Consider the following 22847-nt stretch of genomic DNA (forward strand, 5'->3'; position numbering starts at 1 on the left):
AATTTCCGTCTGTACGCTGTTTTTCTTCAATTAGAAAGCTGCAGGAGACCAGGGAATAGGCCCAATTTTTCCTTCACAGATCACCTGTCAGGAGCAAAGCCCAGCAACTCCAGCTGTTTCTCCCTCAAAAGAGAGCAGAGGAACACAGTAAGAAACCAGAGCTACAGGCTGAAGACAAAATCTTAGTCTGCTTCATGCCCAGGGCACCTAGAAGTGCTGCTGCTGTGTGTACCACAACAGTCATCAGCTCCCATGAAATTAGAATAAGCTTTTTGTGATATTTGAAGCAGTCTAGGAAGGTAACACATTTCCTAGGGGTTAGTATGCAGGCAGGCAGCTCCCCCTCAACATGCATAGCTCAGAAGTCTCCCACGATTGCTGGCAGGCAGCCTGCCTGAGTCAGGTGGCTGTGCCAGGCTTTAAGAGGCCAGTTACCTTTGTGTCTATTCAAGTAGTATTTGAGCTCCCACTGGGTCACCAGGATGTTAAAGTAACGAGGCTGCTCGAAGAAGCGCAGGTACCGCATAGAGATGTGGCTGGGGAACACCCGCTCGAACTGCCCACGTCGCGAATACTCATCCTCTGTCTCCACCAGGATGCGAACATCATCTGGAGTCAGGATGTCCAAGACAGAAGAATAAAAATCCTGCAGACAAGAGCAACCCAAGGTCAGGGAGAAGCATCTCTCAAGCAGAGGTCTCCATGTGTCTGAGATCTTTGGGATACAGGCCACATGGAAACTGAAGGAATCTAGGTTCAGTGGTGACACCAACACTGCACAGAACTGAAGAGAACCCCAATTCTGCAGCCCAGCCTCTCTTAAACACACTGCCAGCAGGCACACAAGGCCAGTGGCTCTAGTAACCTGCATGGGGTCAGCTGGCAAAGGCTGTTAAGAGCTGCATAGATACATAAGGAGGAACAGGCAGTGCTCAGACTCCGGGGACTGGTGGGTAATGTGCCCCTTTAGCACACACCTATTTTAATGTACAGATGAGTCAGTGAGACAGTGGCTTAAGCAAGCTCAATTTATTTCTGACCAACTGTCTTGTAACCCACTGGAGCCCAAGTGAGCCCCATCATCTGGCTGACCCCAGAGAAGAGCACAATCTGAAAACGGACAAGGGACAGACTTGTGGGACTGGCTGGGACATGGGCTTGGCATGATGGTGCAAGTAACAGGGGAAGTTGTTTTGTACCTGGTCAGGTATCTTCTGCATCAAGTAATAGGCCTTCTTCATCTTCTCTGCTCTGAAATGCTCAGATACTGGCTTGGGCTTCTCCTTCAAAGCATTGCCCAGACTGAGGACACAAGAGAGGCAATAGAGCATTTAAGTGGAGAAGACAAAGTCCTGTCATGGCAGAGCTGCTCCCAGCAACTTCTGAGAGAGTAATGACACCCTCATGAAAATGCCATGGAGGAGAGAACACTTTCTCCAAGGATTTCACTAGTTCTGAGATCAGTGATGCATCCACGGCCTTGTGCATCAGCACAGAACCCAGGAAGGATGTGGGCTGGGAAACTGGGAGGGCTCTGCCAGCTCCTCACTAAGGCATTTCAGTGTTCCTTCACTCAAAAGATGAGCCATCACCTCACACTCACATAGGATGCAAGAGGGTCAAAGATACACTGTGACCTCATTCACAGCACATGAAGCCTGGTGGGATCTCGTGTGTACATCCCACTTGGAACACAGCTTCCTAACTGCAAGCACAGGCATGGGGGTACAAGTACTCAGTACTGGTACTGTACAAGGAAGAAGAGAACTCTTAGATCAAAAACTTCCTCTGGCAATATCCAAATACTCTCAGGACACAAATTCAGACACATGCCATGGGAAGTCCTGGCCTTCTGTACTATCTGACCAGCAACCATCTATTCTAAGCACCAACTGAACCATTTGCGGATGCCAGAATCCGGGAGATACTTGTCGAAAACCTTTTAACCCATCTATCAACAGCTTTTTTGTTCTGCTGCTGCAAAATTTATTAGTTGTGTGCAGATCCAAACAGAAAGAGCAAAACCTTGAGTGTGCTGCATGGTGCTTGGGTAACATACAGATCTGGAATTCTGCCCACATGTGGAAAACCCCTTCATATGCTTCCCAGGGCAGGAGATACAGTTAAACAAGCTTGCCCTCGGATGCAAGAAATCTGGTAATGCATCATCTGAACCATGTTAAGGATCCGCTTAATCCCCTGCAGGTCCCTCTGAGGACACCTGCCCTTCAGCACTTCCACTGGAAGTGGCAAACCAGCGTGTGATCAAAGCACCGCAGACGAGCTGGTGAGAGCTCCCCATCTGGAACAGGCCCATGTTCCAAGCTTCTCCACTAAAGGCACAGGGCACTCAGAGGGCAAGAGTCCCATGTTTTGGCATGCCCACACATCACTGCATGCTGGTGCTTAACCCAGCAAGCTGATCCTTCAGTGACATACAGCCAGCAGCCACTCTGCTGCAGGGAACAGACTGGTTTCCTTTCAGCCTTTAGGTTTGAAACCAGGATAAGCCCTAGCTGTAGTGAAACACAGAAGGATTAGGGGCCTGGCTGGACACATACCCAGGAATTAGCATTCTGCACAAAACAGTCATGTTAGCTGCAAAGTAATACTGTGCACACCTCCACCTATAGGCTGGCAGCATGTGCCACCTGCAGTCCTGCCTAAAGAACTGATAACTCCAGCATTTGCAAAATAACAGGTGCTCCTCTTGCTCCAGGCAGCAGCATGTCAGTTCTGTTAAGTCAGAGGGTAAGTGGATCCAACCCCAACAGAGCCAGCCAGTTCTCCAAGCAAACAGAGAAGCAGTGAGACCTAGCATCGTATTAGCTCTGGCAGGGGAAGGACGAGAGAGAACGACTTGATTAACTGCAGAGCAAGCACCAATTACATTGGCCTCACTTCCAACTATGGACCCGCAGAGAGGGCATAAATCCTTCTGCCTTGAAGAGACCAGAGGAACCAGATACTCAGGCAATGAGGCAAGTTTTTTGGACCCATAGCTGAAGCACCAGCAAGCACAGGCTCTCAACAGCTAGAAGCCAGCATTTGCTGGGCTCCAAGCAGCCCCCAAGATGAAATCCCGCAAGAAAAAAGCCTGCTTCTCTGAGAGAGAAGGGGGCTGACCTGCAGGTAGAGCCACTTCTTATCTGTGTCCGTGAGGCCACACTGTCCATGCTGGGCAAAACAAAGCCAGCGAGGTTGAGGAGGTCCCGAATCATCTGGCCCTTGATGCTCACATCCAGTGGGGAGTTGGAGTGGAGGCTGCAGAGAAGAAACATCACAGCAGCCTGAGTGCTAGAATAGAGGTGTTGAGCCCCATGGCCCCGAGTGCAATCTCTGGGTTATTACTGACTGAGATACAAACACCAGCCTGTCCCTTGTCTCATCAAACCAGCCGTAAGACACTGAGAGAAAAATCCTGACAACAGTTCTTTGAAGGGGGGGCTTCCAATCAGAAATAGTTAATTTTTCCATCTCTTCCCAGGTTTGCTAGAAATAGATAAGTCCATCCCCAGAGCCCTGTGTTGGACCATGGCTCTGTGTACAGCTCATGCCCACCCACTCTCGCAGACAGGAGGGGCCATGCTCAGTTACACTGCAGCTCCCAGCCCTGCCTGCACAGCCGGCACCACACGGCCGGGTGCCGTCAGGAAGCAAAGAATGGTGCACGAGGCAGTGGAACTGCTGATTGCTTCTGCCCACGCAAAGAAATCTCTGCCATCACCCGTTCTGTACAAGACACATCCCTCCTTGGCCTTCCTTTTTTAACATACTCTTCCCTGGCTCTAGCTGGAGCATGCCCAGCAAAGCTTTCTGAACTGCAGATCAATGTTGCTTTCACAGACAGGGAGTGCTTTGATTCCTGCAATCTGGAGAGAGAAGCTTCAAAGCCCATGGTCTTTCAGCACAGGCTGCAGGGGACATCACAAGCCAAACTCACTTTTTAGTAAAAGAAAGGCCATTATCCACTCTGCTGTGGCTCAGAATATGCTTTACCTTGGGGAAATGTTGACTTCTAAGATCCAGGGCTTGAGGTTTTCATCCAGCATGATATCAAACCCAAACAGCTCATGGCAACAATACGGTCGGCGCACGTACATCTTCACCAGGCTGTTCACATAGGGCTCAGAACTGCAAGCCAAGAAAAGAATGCTTGTTTCCAACAGTCAGACAGCAGAGCTCTGGCTGATCACAGCACATGCTGACAGTTCTGGAAGCATAATGCAGCCACGTGCTGCGGGAGCGGGTGGGTTGAGGGACCAACACGGGTCTGTGAGTTGCTGCGGCTTCATCACATATGGATCCAGCACTGCATCCTGAGCATCCCTGCTCTGTCAGGTACCATCCACCTCTAAGTACAGGATTCATCCTGCACCAGGGACCATTCTCTCAGGCTCCCAGGCAAAGCAGGGGAGAGGGCAGCAAGCTGGGCAATTCTGGGTACACCGCACCTTCTTGGCCTTCAGGCAGGTCAGGGAAATGTAAGGTCTGTTTACCCACTGCAGCTACTGCAGCAGAAGCATAAGTAACAGGATGAAAGGAGGATCCACAGAGGAATACTGAAGCCAACAGCAGTGATACCATTTCAATTAAGACCAAAGGACCAGGCTGAGAAGGGACAGGACAGTCAAAGGGGACAGGGTGCACCTCACAGAGACACAGAGCAAGGGGTGCCAAGACTCACGCAATGATGGTTTTAATAACGATGTCCTTAATCTTCTCCCAGATGGCCTCACTGTTAACTCCCTTCTGGGTCAGGTAACTCCAGAGAGCTTTGAGTGCCCTGGGAGAAAGAAAGCAAAGGAGGTAGCTCTGTAGCCCCTTGCTGGTGGTGGCAAAAGCAACAGAGGGGAACCCTGACAGCACTGTTCCCCAGCATGGCAATCCTCCTGACATTCTCAAGCCTCTCAGTTCCCGGTTGCTGCTCTCCCCAGCCTGGCCCCTGGTCTTGAAGGCCCAAGCTACTAGGAACATGAATCTGTCATAGACTTCTCTCAGAACAGTCCCAAATTAGCACATGAGCTAGGTAAGTCAGGCCCAGATCTTCTCTTCCCTCCCCCTCCATGTCCTCAGCAAACCTCCCCTTCCTGCAGGCCTTCCCCCGCAGCACTGCAAAGCAGCTCAGCAGGAATCCAACAAGACCCCAAAAATGTTTTAGCTAAAGCCACTTCACTGGGGCTTCAGGAATGAAAAACATTTCTGAAAAATGAGGGTAACAAGATGGTATGGGGGAGCATCTATGCTTTTACAGGAGTTTCCCACACCACACTGAGTGCTGCAAGCTACCCTGACACTGAGCCAAGGATGCTCAGATATTTCTCAAGTGAGACCATGTGGCTAATGGCCAGGAATCCAAAGGTCACGCTTCCTGCACACAAGATGGAGTGGATTACAGCCACACTTCTTTAACACAGGAGCAGCCAGCTTTGACTGCATGCAAGTATGGAAAACCCACACAATCCCACCCCCACGCAATTACGACTGCTGAGAAGCAGCAGACCCTGCTAAAAGTCCCTGTGGAGGAAGAGACCACTGTGTAGCAAGTCCAGGTCTAAGCAAACTGACCACAGCAAAACACCTTCTTCAATTCCCCTTGAAGTGCAAGCAGCCCTGCCCAGGCTGAGAACTGAGAACTCTATCCTGCACTATTTTTAAAAGGGTTCAAACACCACCACGGAATCAGAGACAAGTTCCTGGGGCTTGCATCCATTCACCCATGGGACAGCAAGGAATGGGAACTCCTGCAAGATTGCAGCCCTCCTCCCAAGGGCCTAGAAATGGCACCACTGCTCCTATTCCCACCAAGTAGCACATAAATTAACAGTTCTGAACCAGGGCTGTCCCCTTCTCTGCCTCCACAGAGAAGTCAAGAGTGAGATGGGCAGAAACTCCCATCTAGCCAATTTAAGCATCACCCATTCAATTTCTAACAAAAACCAATCAGATTCTGCTTTAATCACATCCCATCACACCCACCATAGGGGAAGGGGATGAATGAGCAGAGATGAGTGCAGCGTTGGAAGCAGGGAACAGCACAGACATAGGCAGGATGAACAGCAACTACAGCTCAAGCAGCAGTGGACAGGATGAGTCACAAGCCAAGGAGACCATCTGGATTCCATTGACACTAACTCATGCTAAAATCACTCTGCTCTTTCAGTTTCCCAAATGGGAGCTGATGTTACAGAAAGCAAGTTCAAGTTTTGAGTAAGAATACGGAAGAAAGTCTGACTTAACACTAAATAGAAAGAGCTACCTTGTACCCTAAAAGCAGCACCTACCATTTGTGTCCCTGACAAGCAGTCTCATCCGAGTTGGACTTGTACTCTGTGTTTTTCTTATTCACACTGTAGTTGGTCAAGTGCATGAACTTGTTGCTGAGGCTGTCCATTGAGGAAGAGTACCTGGTGGAGGCAAGAGGAGCACAAGCAGTCCAAGACTGAAGTGGCTGTCCCCAGGGCCATGAGGCAGGCAGACTCTGTTCTCATCTCAGACCACTCTCAGCCACTCACCAGCCCTGCTGCCTGGAGCTCTCTGTCCCCACAGGCTCAGAGCTAATGGAACAAATCATGGGACAGAACAGGCTGCCTTGGGACAGCGGAATGCAATCCCACCCTCACAGCATGTCCTCAAGAAATAAAAGCCAGAGCATCAATGAGCGGAAGCCCTGATGGAACTGCAGCAGCCTGAGGCAATACAATAAAAACTGGAAGAAACATCTCAGTTTCTGGTGTGCCAGCTTTTAAGCAGAATGAAGCACAATGTATTTCAAGAACTGCTTCACACTGAGCTGATCTTTCATTGGGAAGGTTGGAGGTAGGCAGCATCATCTCACATTCCCTTTCAAAAGTCACCTGCAGCGACCCCGTGTGTTTCCATGCTGCTTCTTAAGCAAGCAAGATACAGCTTTAAGCATCACCCTTATAGGGGATGACTCCCTCCTGCCCTGGCCAAAGCAGGTATCACAGCCACAGATGCCTCAGGGCCAAGGCAGCCCCCAGCACCGCTCTCCCGCACAACCTACTTGCAGCTGGCAAATCGAACCAATCCATCCTTGAACAGGTAGACCCTAAGGGGATCATAGCAAGTGACGTAAACATAGAGCCTCAGGTCAAACTTCTTCCCGCCAATGAGGTAGGGTTTGTGCAGGTATCTGCAGAGGGAAGTAAGCACATAAGGGTTATGATTTCCATATGCAGGAACATCTCTAACCCCCAACTCAGAAGGCCTGGCAAAACGAGGGATTGATGCAGAAGCCTTTTTGGACAGTATTTCCAAGTTAATCACATCACAGATAAAATGAGGGAAGGAGCAGCTCTCCCATTCACGAGGAGTTCCTGCAGCACATAAACAATGTTTCCTTCTGCTCGGTTCCATTTTGAAGAGATGTTTTTCAGTTCTAAGGCACAGTAGCTTTTCCACACCCACAACACTGATCTCAACATTCAAGAACATCTAAAACATACAGTACATCACAGATGGTTTTGTACAGTGAGCAGAAACAGTTGGATATTTTAATTCAAACCATTTGATTATTCATCCCAGAAGTTCATGATTTTCCATAGGGAAGTTTATCTCTTTGCACGGAAAGTGGACGGGGAGAACAAACAAGCAAACACAGCAGTTCCCTGTCTGCCAAACACTGCAGTTTTCCTGCCCTCACAAGAATCTTCCCAGAAAGCAACCTCAAACCAAGATGAACTATTCCACTTTTCTGCAGAAGGGGAAGGAGATTGAGAACTCTTGTTATTTCAAGAAAATCCTTTGGCTATCATCTACATGCACTGAGGCTCTTACTGAACCATTCTAACTTGCATAAGAACAAATCTTTGACAACCGCCACCTCTTCCCTGGGGCTTGTCTTCCCACCCTGCTTGTGTGAACTGGATAAGGTTTGTCTCCAAACATGCCAAATCCCAGAGTACGGAGCAGTGGGAGCTGGATCACAGCAGAGCTGAAGCTGTTCACCTGCCAGACAGAAGCTCCAAAAAGCTCATGAAACCAATTGTGTCTGAGACCTCAAATATATATATGCAGAGACAGCAGCAATCCAGTAAGCCCAGCTGCAGCTGACAGAGCCAAACTTTCAGCAGCAGGACACCCAGACAGTCTACAGAGAAGTCTCCAGATGCAAATCAGGTACTTCTGCTTTGCCACAGAGCAGCAGGGGCCCAGAACTGGCCAGAGATACAAGACACTAAGAGGTCTCAGGCTGTGTGTCAACCTTGGTTTTATATTCACTCACCTCTGTACTAGCAGTGGTCTCCTTTTGGGTAGCTGGCTCCATTTGTGGATGACCTGAATACCAATGCCTCTTGCTGATGCTGGCTGCAAAACACAAACAAGAAAGGATCAGATTATCTCCCCACACCTACAAGAAGACAGAGGATTGAGCTCTGCTTTACACTTACTGGTTTCACAATCCATTTCTGTCGGCTAGCTCCCTCCTCCCATGCTTTCCTGAGTAATTTGATGTCCTGGGGCAGGATGAAGGATTGAGGGAAGAAATTAAACTCCTTTTTCCCACAGCGAGCCTGCATCTTCAACAGGTTGCGCCACAGACGGTCCTTCCTTCCAATTTGAAATGAACCAGGGAAGTGGTTTAGCTAGAAAGGAACACAGATGCTATGAGATCTCTCTGCTTCCCCAACTCCTTGTCCACCCCTTCCTGCTCCCTGGGCAGAGGATACATCCTTTTTTAATACAGTGCAGAGTGACACTCTTTGTTCCCCTCTCAAGATTGCACTCAAACTGATTCCACCTACTCCTGAAGTTTGCAGGGACAAACCACATAGTTTAGAGCATCACAGCTCTCCAGAACAGGCATGTACTTGTTACAGATATCAAGCCTTTGGTCCCTTGCAGGTTCCTCAAGCCATGAGCCACACCTGACTGTTCTGTGATCTGAGTAAGGTACATGCCCTTCGCTGCACTGGCAGGAAGGGCACTGTCCCTACCCCTCAGTTCTGCCAGAAGAAGGGCTGCGTTAAGCAGCAACAACTGAATTTAGAGGAAGCTCACAAAAACCCCCACAATTTGGCCACAGCCTCAGTCTGTACAAGAACCATCCTCACAGCAGAGATACTCATCCAGCTATGCCTGTCTCTTGGACTCCTCTCCCAGTTCTGGAACGGATACTGCAGGGACAGCCTGCACAGCTAACACCTGGCCCTGAGGAGAGGGGCACCCAAATTGCTTCCAACACACTCTCCATGCACATGAAGGAGGTCAGCTCAAAACATCCCCTACCTTTTGGTGTTCCTTGATGGCTTTGAAGCCGGGGGATTTCATGTGGTGGCCCCAGCAACCCAGCCAGTCATTGCTTTCTGCAGGAAAAACAGAAAAGTCAGTGACCGAGTACCCTGCCACCCATAATGCCCTCTCAACCCACAGCACCCCATCTCCTTGGGCTAGCAGAAGTGTGCCAAGGATGCTGTACAGCACTCATACTCGCTACTGCAAAGCTGCCGAAGCAAGGGCTGTGAGTGGCATCCAGTAAACCAAGTGGGTGATATCCTTGCAAATATACCATTGCAAGGACCTGAAGAGGCACAAGGTCAAAGGAATGCCTTTAATTCCCCAGCATCATGACTTCTCTGCTTTATAGCTGGCAAATGAAGCAGTTGGCTAATGAATGCTGCACTGCAGAGGGACATGTAGGATGTCAAAACTTCTTAGGACTTCCTCTGCCCTCCATGTCTCATTATACCCCTAAAATAGTCTGTGCAGAGGTCTACTGATACATGCAGGAGTCCCATAAATACTTCCAGGAGGTAACATTCCAGAGTATGGATCACAGCTGCAAATGCTCAGCACTTCTCCCACACATATCTTCAGTGACAAGAGTCCCAGCCCTGAGAACTCTGGCTATGGTCGGAGAAGATGACTTCCTCCTTAGGACATGGGGACAAGGAGCAGCAGTGCTGGGCCTGGCAGTAGATAAGGACCAGCCTCCTCAGAGTGGCAAGCCAGAACAAAACTGCTTCACATCTGCATCAGCTCCTGACAGCCCAGGAGCAAGTTCTTGTGGTCTATGCCAGGGACAAGCCAAGAGGCAGATCAGGCCCTGACCTTGAATACTACAGGTCAGACAGGCAAAAATGTGAACCCAACATCCTGCAGTGCCCAGCCTGTATTGCTTCTGCTTTGTTCTTCACAAGCACTCTGCCTTCTTGTGCCCATGGGCTGGAGACAAGGAAGGATGCAATGTTGCCTCCCCCAACTTACTTTTGCTAACTCTGAAGTGGGACCTGCCAATGGTTTGCTTCACTATGTTAGGCGTGACTCTGCACATTTTCCATCGCAGCAGCTTCCTCTGCTCCCAAGGTAGCTTTTCCACTAGGAAGGCAAAAAGTTAAAGACTGAAGGAAAACAAACACAATACTTGGATTTCCTACAGCTGCAAAATTCTTATAGTTTGCCACACACGGACCAGGCCTGTAGACAAGGGTGTGTAGCCCCCATTCCAGAACCATCATGGAGCAGAAGACTGCACAGATGGGGAAGATCCAGGACACTGGAACATTTAGTGGCAGCCTGAGTCATGCTCCAGACAATGGAAGCAGCACAGTTTACTCCAGTCATTTGGATCTCACAGTAGTGCTGGGTCTCCTCATGGGAAGGGTTAAGGGCAGCCACTGCCAGCCTGCTCCAGGCTGTGTGCTGGCACCACTTACTCCCTAATAACGGGCTTGCCACTCTCACCCTATGCGACAACAGACCCTGGCTCACCTGTCTCATCCCGAGTACTGAAGTAGATAGTTGGAGGCACATTAGGGAATAAACTGCAGACAAGAGCTGGTTTGAGCATTTTGTCTTGAGCCTCAGCAGGCTCAGCCAGGCACTCGATGCAATTCCTAGGAAAGATGAAGCAGTAGCAGCAGGCTAAAAGTGAAAAGTAACAAAGGAAGGGGGAAGCTGGAAGGAGCCTTAATCTGGGTATCAGGAATTTGCACCATTGTTGCAATGTGGTGCAAGCAATGGGCACTAAGGTCAGTAACTCGGTCTGCAGCAATGAGGGGGTGAGCCTGCAATGAATGCACATGCCAAGTAACCACTCTGGGGTTTGTGATTTTCTGGGGCAAGGAGTGGAGTTTTTTATGTGACAAACCCTGTAACCTTGTCCAAGGGAACAGGGGGTGGAGATCATAATACATATGATTTAATTGCAATCCTCATGATTTTGCTGTGTTGCAGGGAAGAGGGATGGAGTTTTACCAATTGTACGTACACCTTACCACAGCAAGCCCCAATACCTGGAAGGAGGGGTAGAATTTGTAATGTTTCTATTAAAGTTGTGATAATGTGAAAAGTAGAGTTTGCAATGAACGTATACTGAAATATATGCCACTGCAGCCAGTGGAAGGAGCCACACCAGAGCAATCCACTAAGGAACAAAGAGCAGCGAAAAAAAAGGAACTACAACACATTATCCCCAATCTCACAGGCCACCCCTTGCCTCACTGAAGGGACTGAGTGTAGCCTGTGGCAAAAGGGTTGCAGACCATGATAGGGGAAGAAGAGGTGTTTTCTTGAAGTCCTTGGTTGTTTTTTTCCCTTTCCAGTACTGAAATCAATAAGTAAAACTTTGTTAATTGGCAAAGGATTATATTTGTTAACATTCTCTGGCACAAAACTGGTTTTTTCCACAACAAACTGAAGGCAGGAGACAGCTGCAAAGGTTTCAAGCCCAGGCCCACACACAGCCTGCACAAAGAAGTGGTCAACATCCCTCTGTCCTTGCTGCAAGAGGCATTTGGCCCAAGCACTGCTTCCCCCAGAGGCCAACCAGACACATCCTGCCAGAAACAGCTGCTGGGCCAGTTTGCATCATCTCAGCAGGACTTTCACAACCACATGTGCACACCCAGAGCCCTGTAGCACCCTAAGGCTCAACATTTGCTCACAGAAAGCCTTGCTTGCCTCCCAGATTAGCGATGACATGATGAGAAGCAGCAAGTTGTCAGACAGACAACAAAGCCTGAGGCAGCCCTGGTGCAAGACCAGCTCCCACTGCTAGATGGGCAAAAAGAGGTCCAACGAAGGCCAGCCAAGAGTCAGGAAGGAAGGGCTCAGATGACCGCAGGCTGACCAATCCTCCCAAAAGATTCTCCCAAAAGCTACAGAAAAACCCAGGCTTCAGTACTTGTTTCTAGGATGCTGTGCTGAGACACAAAACTCCAAGGAGCTTTTGCAATCTCTGGCCCAGGACACCTCCACTCTGCTTCATCTGCCAGGCAATGACTTTGCAAGAGTACAATTTAATCCAGTAAACCTAACTGAGCAACTGGCAGTGCCAGTGAAATTAAGACCCCTGTTTTGCTGAAGTAGATGCACCCTTAGCACTTTACAGGCTGCTGCCTGTAGCAAGAGAGGTAGTTCTAGTCTGCAGGGTAGTAAGAAAACTCACTTTGGCTGGGACATCTGTTCCTACCTTCAGTCCTTTACCCCACATGCTACCGTCTCCTCTGTCACCATGGAGGGCAAAGATGACGGAATCACAGAATATGCTGATTTGGAAGGGACCCACAAGCATCATCGAGTCCAACTCCCTGCCCTGCACAGGGTCATGCCCAAGAATCACACCATGTGCCTGAGAGCATTGTCCAAATGTTTTCTGAACTGTCAGGCTTGGTGCTGTGACCACTTCCAAAGAAGCCTGTTCCAGTGCCCAGCCACCCTTTGGGTGAAGAATCTTTTTCTAACAGCCAGTCTAAACCTCCCTTGACACAACTTCAGGCCATTCCCTCAGGTCCTGGGACAAGTCTGCACAAATATGCCAAGCTCAATGCACTGTTTACAGCTACTAACCTGGATACAGGAGTCACAGACCCACTGGATGACTCATCAGCATCAGAGGAAGCATCCGAGTCACCTGCAGGAGTGAACAAATTCAAGTTTTGTCTCCATGAGGAGTGAATGCACACAGAGTTAGGGAGGGAAGAGAGAAAACAAATGCTCCAGGGGAAAGAACGTTCCAAATGCCCCAAATCCTTGGATCCTGGCTTTTGCCCACCAACTGGTGTCATAAAAAACAGGGAAGGGAGCAGAGCTGACAGCCCTGCACTGAGAGGAGATGGGTAAGTTCTGGAGAAGGACAGTGGTGAGCCCTAGCTTGCTCCCCAAAGGAACCGATTCAGTTCCTCCTTGCTGTTACAGCACTTTTGGGTTCAGCACATTCTGAAATGACAGCATGAATGTAAGACAGGAGGGCAGCTGTGCTCACCCCCAGCTCCCAGACAGCTCCTGCACTCCCCACATTGAGGCATGGAGCACAGCCTTCCCTGGGGAACCAGCACTCACTGTCCTCATACTCCTCTTGACTGCAGCTCTCATCCAGGCCATCAGGAAGTTCTTCCTCTGCTTCATCATGGGGATGGCTCGGCTCCAGCAGTGACTTCTCAGCAGTAGCACTGGGACAAAGGACATCACATCAAAAGGATTGCCACATGGTTTCTGGGGCCAAAAACCCAGTAGCCCATGAGGCAGCATGAGATAATGTAGGCAAGGGAATGAGGGCACTGTCCTCTCCAGTGCTGAGAGCACTCACCCCAAGCTAGCAAGATGGAGAGGCCCCAGACCATGCTGACAAGGAACATGTTCCAGAGCAGCTAGAAAGAAGAGGAACAAGGGCACCCTTCTCCCAGCAGGAGAGCAGGAGTTCCACATCCTCACACCCTCCCTATTCTCTATTAGCTGTGGTCTTTTATGAACCCATGTCTCTGACTAGGAAGGCCTGGCTCAACAGCAGGCTTCATTCAACACATGTGCAAAGCTTACCACTGCAGGCAGGGCCCCCTGACTGAGGAGAACAAACTAGAAATCCCACACAGCAATTCCATGCTGTGGTTGAAGGCAAAGGTGGAATGCCTTAGAGCCATCCTGAGTGCCTGCGTCAAGCTGGGGATTGCAGGAAGGCAACCAACCCACCAAGATGCAGCAGCTGGGTTTTGCTCATGGACACAGCCCATGGTTATCCTTATGGCCACCCCGTATTGCCCACAGTGCTTCCTCTCCCAACACATGCAAACACAACCACCAGCCCAGCACATCCTGCCATAACCTCCCTCCTCCTCCTGCCTCTACTTACTTAAGCTTTCCTGGGACCACAGCCTGGGCCTGCTTCTCCTCTTTCTCCAGTTGGATGGTGGACACCTGTGCTGCCACTTCAGAGATGGCAGACAAGTACAAAGGCTCTGTTTTCACCACCCGGTCCCCAGCACACTGAGGGCTCAGCATGCCCACGGGACGGCAGCCAGTGCTGCAGTCGGGAGCGCCAGCACCCGAGGCCAAGGAATGGGGGCTGATCTGCTTAGTGTGGGCAATGGCCCCACAGGTGCCTGTAAGGCTCGAGTTACTGTTAAGGCGATGGCTCCCCAGCTCCAAGTTCAGGGGAGTGATGCTTTCTTTCCGGGTGATCTGCGCTCCGACATGCTGCCTCCTCCTGCTGTTCCAGTTGGACAGGCTGCCCACATTCATAAGGCCAGAACTTTCGACTTGGCACCCAAAGCCTTTGCCTGTGGCAGCCTGACTAGGTAGCTGCTGCACAGGCTTCAAGAGGCTCTTCTCCGGTTCTTTCTCTTTTGAGCTGTGAAGTCTCCCCTTAGCGTCCTCCCACGAGCACTGGTCCTTCCTGAGGATCACACTGCTTGGAACAGGGGTAAGGGAGGGGATTGTGTTTTGTTCTGACACAAGGTTGCCGTTCATCACTGCTCTGTTGATCAGGCTGCTAGGGAAGTTGTCTTTAGTGTCTCCAGTGTCCCCAGAGTGGGACTGTGAAGCAGCAGGAAAACTCCGGGTGTTTTCCACCTTTTTAATCTTCAGTGACTGCAGAAAAGGCACTTTAGCACTGCTTGGCCGTAGGAAGGAGCTGTTACTGAGCACTGGTCTACAGAAGCTGGCAGCCTGCTGACCTGAGCTGAGGGCAGAGCCTTTGACCCCAGCCCCAGGACGCTCCTCTGCCAGCAGGCAGGGCTCCATCAGCATGGAAGACATCACCCTTCCCGTGACAGAGCCAGTGTCTGGAGGGCTGCAGAGGGTGTCTTCAGTGGGCTGCACATGGCATAGCGATGGTGAACGCAAGAAGCAGGATTGCTGCAGAGGGATCCCCGAGGGCAGCAGCATGCGATCCTGGAAAGCACTCACATATCTCTTCTCTAAATTCCAGACGGGTTTTGCCTGCTGCTGAGCGAGCCGCCAGGTCCAGCACGGTTGAGGTCTTTCTGCCAGAAGGGTGCCTGACGCCAGACCAATGCTCTTCTGCTGTTTGGGGCCCAGATTAGCATGGTCTGGTCCTGCAGATGCCATGTAGAGCCATAGCACGTGAGGCACAAGCACATCAGTCATCTACAGAAGCATCTCTGCTGGTCTGAAACAAGAGGACAGCATGAAAGACACTGTTGCCCTATCAGGGCACAGCACCCAGCCCAATGCCACATGAGGAAAGCAGGGTGAGCTGCTTTTCCTGCAGGATGAAAAACACATCTCCCATCTACTGAGCTCACCAAGAGCCTCCTAAGACCAAGTAAAAGAACAGCTGGCATCTCACATGAAACCAGAGGATGCAAAGAAAAATGTAGAGAGGGCCATCTGCAGGAAAGCTTGTACCCTGTAAACACATGGGGCTGCCTGACTACCAGCCAGGGCCATGGGGTAGCAGCCCCAGCACAGTAGCCCCGTCTGCAACAAGAGGCTGCCTGCCTGGGACCCACTCCTACAGGTCTGTGTCTCTGACATCAGCCTCCCGACTCACCACAAGCCCCAAAACATCTGCTTATTTTTTGTCCCTGCTCCTTAAAGCTTCAGCTCATAACATTACACAACTAGGCAAGAACCTCAGCCCCTGCTTTTAAAAGGAGCATTTTTTTGTAGAAAAGCTCAGTGAGGGCTAAGGGCATCCTGTAAAGCCCAGGACTGAAAAGGCAGCAAGCAGCAAATGCAGCGCTGTTCTAACATCAACACCTCGGTTTCCAGCAGAGACTGGCACTACTGTGCACATACATTTCTCCCCACTGCAGTCCTACAGAAAAGCCTCCTGCAAGGAGCAAACTGGCAGACCACAGAGCTGCAGATATAAGTGTCCTGAATCCTCCTAGAATGAACTATTGCACCATACCTGCAACATCCTCTTGCCTGAGGAGAAGGGAAAAGAGAAAACAAACCACAAGCCAGTTATTGCTTTAACACATGCCTAGAGGGCCCCTGGATACAGCTGCGATAGGAATTTGTATTCCAAGCAGGCTGGCTGGTTCTTCCACCTTCTAGCTCTCACATTCTTGCATGTTTAAAAAAAAAAAAAAGGTATAAAAAGAAGGATAAGGAGTGCATCAACCATCACACTCTCGCTTTTCTTGCAATACACATACGCACTCCTTTCTCACCTGAAAGACAAGCCTCAGATGCAGTAGTTAAAGTGTAGCTTGGAGACCCTGAGGTTGCTCTGTAGCACCATGACAGCAGCTCACACCATCACAGGGCTGGGTCAGACAGACCTACACCTGCCAGATCTTCTCAATCTGTGAATCAGCTCCAGTCTCATGTGCCCCAGAACAGCACATACCAGGTCAGCAGCATCCTAGCCAGAGGATGTAGGAGATGGAACATCCCATGCAGGATCCCATAGGAGCTACACATTCTCAAGGAGAGCTGCTACCCTGCCAAGCTCTGCAAGGAAATATGGAAGGTGCCAAGTCCACTCCATGCCCATAGGGCTGCATTGCTTGTTAGTGCTTGTACAGTCAAGCTGAGAATTCCTGATGAGGACAGGACACCTGCATCCAAGTGGGAGCTGCAGCCCAGAGGGGCTCCAATCTCCAGGGAAGAGAATCTCATAACTGAGATGTACAACACTATTCCACTGCTACCCAGTCTGCCCCCAGCAGCAAACCTGGCTGTGTTGTGACATTCACAGTGATTAGCACAGAGTGAAGAACTGTGGCTCAGATGCCACCACCTGCTCAGCTCAAATTTCCACCAGTAAACAAGGGAGCAAAGCTTGGCTTCCACACACTGCCCCTCAGATGCACCCAGCTCCCAAGCGCACTCAGACCACAAAGTGACCCTAGCACACCAGTGAACGGAGGTGTTAAAGAGCAAATTAAAATTCAAGGAGAATGAAAGTGTTCCTGCCTAGAGAGTCTGTCACTGTGGCATCACATGTGCTGCCAGCTTGGCCATCGCCTGCACTGTCACCCAGCAGTGAATGACCTTGCAAAACTGGCCTGCAGTGAAAGCCATCTGTACCTCATCTCCACCCGGCTTTACAGCTATCAGTGGATCATCCTGCTGTAAAAATAAAAGCGATGTGGCCTAATGAAGCTGTAACAAGGGCTGTGAATCTTACAGTCAGCTTATACACAGGCGTGAAAATGCCAGCAGAAGCCCTGTGTGACCCCAATCAGGAGTAAGTAACAACGGTAGCACAGATGTGACTGACACAGACACGGGGGTACTGCTGACAACTGTGGCTGCCAGGGTGGAGGTCTGGCCATGGCACGGCCTTAGCTAACACTGCCTGAAAACCAGCCCCGCAGTAGCAGACAAGAATGTGCTGAGCTTGCCTCTCTCTGGAGCAGTTTTGTCATGGAGTTGCAGAAGCGTCTGGGCCAGCACAGGGGAGGGGTGTGCTGGAAGCAGCAGCTGCATAAGAAAGTGGTAGGGCCTTTAGTACAGCTTTCAGTTAAGGACTAGGCTGGCCAACAGCTAGTCATCACCCCTGTTTCCCTGTGGAGACACAGGAGCTCAGAGATAGGGGCAGAAGGGGCAGGAAGGATGAAAGGAAGATGCCCCCACAAGGGGCAGGTCAGGATGCATCCAGACTGGCAGCACCAGCCCATACTGCCTGTCCTTCCTGCCATTCACCCTTCTGTCCCACCTCCTGCATGCCAGCACAGCCAACTCTAATGTCCACCTGAAAAGTGTCTCCAATCCTTACTGCAAGGACAGCTTGACAAAGCAGCTGCTGAGCATCCAGGAGATGGAGGGAGGCACCTTCACATGCCAGGCTGCGGTCACAATAGGACAGCAGCTGCCACATCTCTGTGGCTCTGGGCAGGAACAACATCACCTGCCCCACAGTAAATCCCTGCTGGTTACCAGTCAGGGAAGTCTTCCCTTTATCTGTAATTCAGTTGGAGTTTTGGGATGGATAAAGGTCACAGCTTGATGCAATCCCTAGTTCTGCCAATCCAACCCTATGACAAAGGAGCTGGAGTCTGTTCTGCATCTCACAATGGAAATAAAACTACACTCTTGAAATTTTATTGTAGAAATGTGAGCTAGGAAAAGCCCTGGGTGAACTGGCCAGGCTGGAATTCAAACCCAACCCAGTAATTAATGGATCTTGGCTTGGACTTACTGACACACAATACAGAGGCCAAAGCTGTCACTGTTGGAGTGACTGTACAGCTGCACTTGCTTACAATGATTCTGCCAGCACCTTCTATTGCCACACAGGTTGCTCACAAATGTTGGGACATCAGCTGGAGCGCTGCCACAGCCTGTACAAATGTCACGTCACAAGTGCATAGGACCAACACATGCCCCAGTCTCTGTGCACCCCAGGAGCATCAGTCAAAATCCTTTCTTCCAGCCCGAGCCCTGCTGCAGCATGTGCTCCTCCAATGGCAGCGTGGCAGCTCCTCACAGTCCTCTCCCAAACAGGAAAGGACAAGACCTTAAGAGCCCAGGTATGCACATCATCCCACTGTTAAAGGAGTTTGGCTGGGGAGGTTATTTTAAACGAAGCTTGGTGACACACTTAAAATAACAAGAGCTTGTAAATGCATGCACCGCAAGCTGACCTGATAATGTGCTGTGAGTCACACGCAGCCCAAAGGAGGAGAGGTTAGACAACTGCAATTGCTACTGTTTTCTATGCCATTGCAAGGTGCATATTCTGTTTTGACAATTAAAAAGGGTAACATTTTTTTCTAAATGAGACCTGAGTTCACACCAAGTTCCTCAGTCGCAGCTCTGGGACTTTTGATTAAAGCTTGAACAAGCAAGTTAACAACAACGCAAAACACAGGTTTTAAAACAATATACATTTCAAAATAAGCGTTTGTATCCCTTCAAAAAATTTAAAACTTTGAACAAGATTAACAACATTGATCTGAAACCAACTGAGTGCCTAAAGCTGCTCCAACAGCTGGTAGCTAGGTACAAACTTGTGTTTCAACAGCATATTCAACTTGTGTTTCCACCCCCCTTCCTCCCCTACAGCAGCTCCAAGAAACAAGTGGCCTCAACCGCAGTCACACACCATGCCAAAGCAGTGCCTGAGGCTACCAGCAAGTACAAGCTGAAGAGCAGAGGGTGTTGCTGGCCACAAGTTGTTCATGAGGACAAGACAGCTCAGAGACAGCTTAGCTACCACAGAAATGCTGTTGGTGCAACAGCCTGGTGTGCCACTTTGCCACAGTTAAGCATCACTGTTCCCTCTCACCTCCAGTGTCATCCTTGCAGAACCACATTCTGTGTGCAAATCCAGAGGATGATAATCAATTTCTGTCCTAATCAAGACACCAAGTTTTTCTTGGCCACTTAGGTCAAAAAAAAAAAAAAAAAAAAAAAAAAAATACCAGTGAGAAATCAACCTCTGTGAGGATGCATCAGCAAATTCCACTTCATCCCAGGATTACATTTGTGCCAGGGTTGCTCATTTCCATTCAATAGTTGTGTGCTGAACTCCACTCCACACTGAACAGAGAAAGTATGAGAAGTGTACGGCTGCCCAAAGAGACCCTTTATGTAAGCAGAGCACTGCCCTGCAAGAGAAAGAGAGTAGCTCCTTGTGTGCTCCCCTTCCCAAGGTGGAGGCAGACCTCAGGGACAACAGGATGCTGGACCAAGCCATGGGAGAGCTGGAATCGAGCCACCACCTCACCCTGTGCTGCAGCAAATGCCTCCGTCCATGCACACACACAGGGTGGGCTGGGGACTGAAGGGTCATGTGTTTGACTTCACAAGGGACTTCCCCACCACTCTAAGGGCATTGAAGCACCGTTGCCAGACTAGGTGAGGAACTCTGGCATAGTTAGGCAGAAAGTCCAGGACTGTAGCTTGAGTGCACCAGGGACACCTACAATAAAGGGCTGGCTCAGTGCTCACCCCAGGAGAGCTGTGACCAGACAGTGCAGGGGCCACAGCAAAGGGCAAAGAGCATGGAGTCCCTATTGCTATCAAAGGATATAAACTTTTCTCCCTGGCAGATTCCCCAGGCCCTGAAGCAGACTTGCTGCATAGTGACAGCAGACCATGCAGCTCTGTTTCCTCAGCAGTGAAGCTGGCAAGTGCCTGCCCTTCCTCCCACACCTGATTTATACTTTTTCATCACATGGGCTACAGAAGCAGTCCTACTGCAGCATAAACGAGAGGAGAGAAACAAGTCTGGGTAAAAAGCAACAAGCTAAACCATGAGGTGTTTAACAGCCTTTCATCAAGGAGGTCTACAGCCCATTCCTGGAGATCCAAACTGAAGGGACAGCATTTTCAATTGAGCTTCATGATGGGAGAAAAGGTACCGGAGAATTACATGGCAAGACCGGGGAAGAGTTTGGCCACCAGTGTAGGAACTGAGGGCAGTCAGCACAGCTCCATCTGGTCTTAGCAGGCTGGCCTTTAGTAGAAAAACTAAAAAGTGGAGGATTTGGAGTGAGTGAAACAACTATAAGACATCAACACATAGCAAGGAGACAAGAATTACCCAATTAGTTCAAAACACATAAACTCTTAGTCCATCCTCTGTTCTTAATACATTTTACTGAAATATATCTGCAATTGGAAGAAAAGGTTCCCAGGTTTGTCCTTCAGTATGTGCTGAGGAGAAGAAAAGGTTCCCAGGTTTGTCCTTCAGTATGTGCTGAGGACTCTTCCATGTCTTGACAGGGCTGGGAAAAATTCTTCTGAAGGCACTGCAAAACCCTCACTCCATACAGCAATCTCTCAGAGCTCAGGAGTGGAGAAGAAACAGAGATTCAAGGTGAGAAGCTGCCAAATACTCCCAGACTTGATGTATGGCAGGAACCTGGGAAATGTCAAGGAGTGGCACCCAGCCAGGCTGACACAGCAGCCAAAGCCCCCAGCCTGTGTCAGTGATCTGACATCTCCACGCAGGCACTGTTATCTGGGGATGGTGACATTTGTCCCCTCAGCTCCTCTTCGAAATGGGATCCCTGCTGTGCTGAGGACCCGACAACTGAGGTGTGGAAGGGGGCAATTGTGATCAATGAACTTTGCCTAACATGAAACAACTGCAGCAAGAGAGCAACAAAAGAACAGACAAATGCTACTATCTGCTGGGTACAAACAGTAAGAATCATGGAAATACTATTCTATAAAACTATAATACGGCCAACAATCCACTGTAAATTCCCCCAAACTATCCAAGAGTCACAAGACATCATCTGCCCATTCTGTGAGGAGCACACCACAATGAGAAAGACAAGCCTCATCTCAGGGAGTCATGTAGGCAGGGTTTTGATGTGGAGCTGAGGGGCTGAACTGACTCCCATGAGACATCCACAGCCCAGCTGTGAAGGGAGACAGGAGGCTGGTACAGTGCCACAGGGCTTCCCCATGCCTTCACTCCTCATTCCCTGCCCAAACCTGGAGCCATTCAGGAAATAGTCCAGGCTTGTCTCAACTCAGCTCTGCCTTCCACCTTTCAGACTCATCGGCTCGTTTTTACAACACAAGAGCAGCCAAGCCAAGACCTCAATGAAAGGATGAACAGCCAAGATGTCCCAGCACCCCACCTGGGCCTGGTCAATCCCAGCTCCATCCTGATACTCCAAGTACCTTTGGAGAGGCTCTCTGGGGCCGTGGCTGGCTGGGGAACCAGCTCTTCCTCCCTGCCGCTCGCCCGGGGAACATGCTGTGTCTCATTTCTCCCACTGAAAGTCTTTGAGGCCAGAGGTGCTACCAGGATGCTCTATCCTGGCCCCGGAGCGCCGCCCAGGCCACCAACCCCAGCACGTCTCGCTACAGAGCGCTCCCGACCCACTCCCGCAGCCCCACGGGGCCACAGGGCAAGGCCATGGCGAGCCCCGCGAGAAGGCCCGGGATGGAGCGAGGTGCCTCCTCGGGGCTCGGGCACGGCTATGGGGCGGAGGGGCCGGGGAGGCAGCGAGGGGGCCAAGGGCCCTACGCCCCAGTGAGGGAACTCTGAAGGTGGCACCCGGGGGGACACACGGGGAGCAAAGCCCCGCTCCACAGAGCGGCCCCGCCGTACTCACCGCCCACCCGGGCCCGCCGGACCCGCCGCCGCCGTTACCATGGGGAGCCGGCGGGCCCACGTGACTACAGCTCCCGGCAGCCACCGCGCCACGGGGTGCACCGCCCCCTGGCGGCGCGGCGGAGCCTGGCGGCGGAGCTCAGCCCCGCGACGCGGGCACGGCACTGGGAGCCGCCGGGAAACAGGCGGTTTCGAAAGGAACGGGCATTTTTTTCCAGGGCCGGATTCCCACGGGGGGCACCCCGGGTAAAGAAGGCCGGGTAGAGTCCCCCTCGAGCGGACAACGCGAGTTCCAAGGAAGGTCCGGCTAGAGTCTGAGGAGGGCGAAGGAGGCGTCGGTGGCGTCCCGGGGTGCCCGGGCGTCACCGCCCAGCGCCGGTCTGCGGCTACAGCTGGCTGGGCCCCGCGCGGCCGCGCAGAGCTGCGAGGCGGCGGAGGAGCACCTCGCAGTGCCGGGCAGAATGCGACCGGGGACTGCCACCGGCCAGCGCGGCCAGTCTCTCGGTGGCGTTGAGGGCCAGCAGGACCTGCACAGCCAAGAGAGGGACAGGAGTCACCCACCACTTTGACCCTTGTCCCCACAACTCCATTAGGTCCCCCAAAGGAGCCG

The 22847-nt window shown here is 50.9% G+C and overlaps 1 protein-coding gene across 4 annotated transcripts in view; it reads right to left on the reverse strand.

The window, feature by feature from the left end:
• The window catches only part of LOC125328409 (tubulin monoglutamylase TTLL4-like), a 38756-nt gene that overhangs the window by 3683 nt on the left and 12226 nt on the right, over nucleotides 1–22847 (reverse strand). For 2 of the 4 annotated variants that reach the window (XM_048309034.1, XM_048309036.1), the window contains 2 exons: nucleotides 22239–22764; nucleotides 18124–19544 (listed from right to left, as the gene is read on the reverse strand). In XM_048309034.1, coding sequence (XP_048164991.1) covers nucleotides 22624–22764 — 141 coding nt within the window. In that variant the 3' untranslated portion in view covers nucleotides 18124–19544; nucleotides 22239–22623. Of the gene's footprint in view, nucleotides 1–435; nucleotides 647–1199; nucleotides 1303–3126; nucleotides 3265–3999; nucleotides 4135–4687; nucleotides 4787–6284; nucleotides 6408–7027; nucleotides 7157–8248; nucleotides 8332–8414; nucleotides 8610–9252; nucleotides 9330–10230; nucleotides 10342–10734; nucleotides 10860–12813; nucleotides 12878–13305; nucleotides 13416–14092; nucleotides 15371–18123; nucleotides 20817–22238; nucleotides 22765–22847 lie in introns of those variants that run through there. The other 2 variants (XM_048309037.1, XM_048309038.1) reach the window with 2 other exon arrangements.

This window comes from Corvus hawaiiensis, chromosome 7, assembly GCF_020740725.1.
Source record: "Corvus hawaiiensis isolate bCorHaw1 chromosome 7, bCorHaw1.pri.cur, whole genome shotgun sequence".
Lineage (NCBI taxonomy): Eukaryota > Metazoa > Chordata > Aves > Passeriformes > Corvidae > Corvus > Corvus hawaiiensis.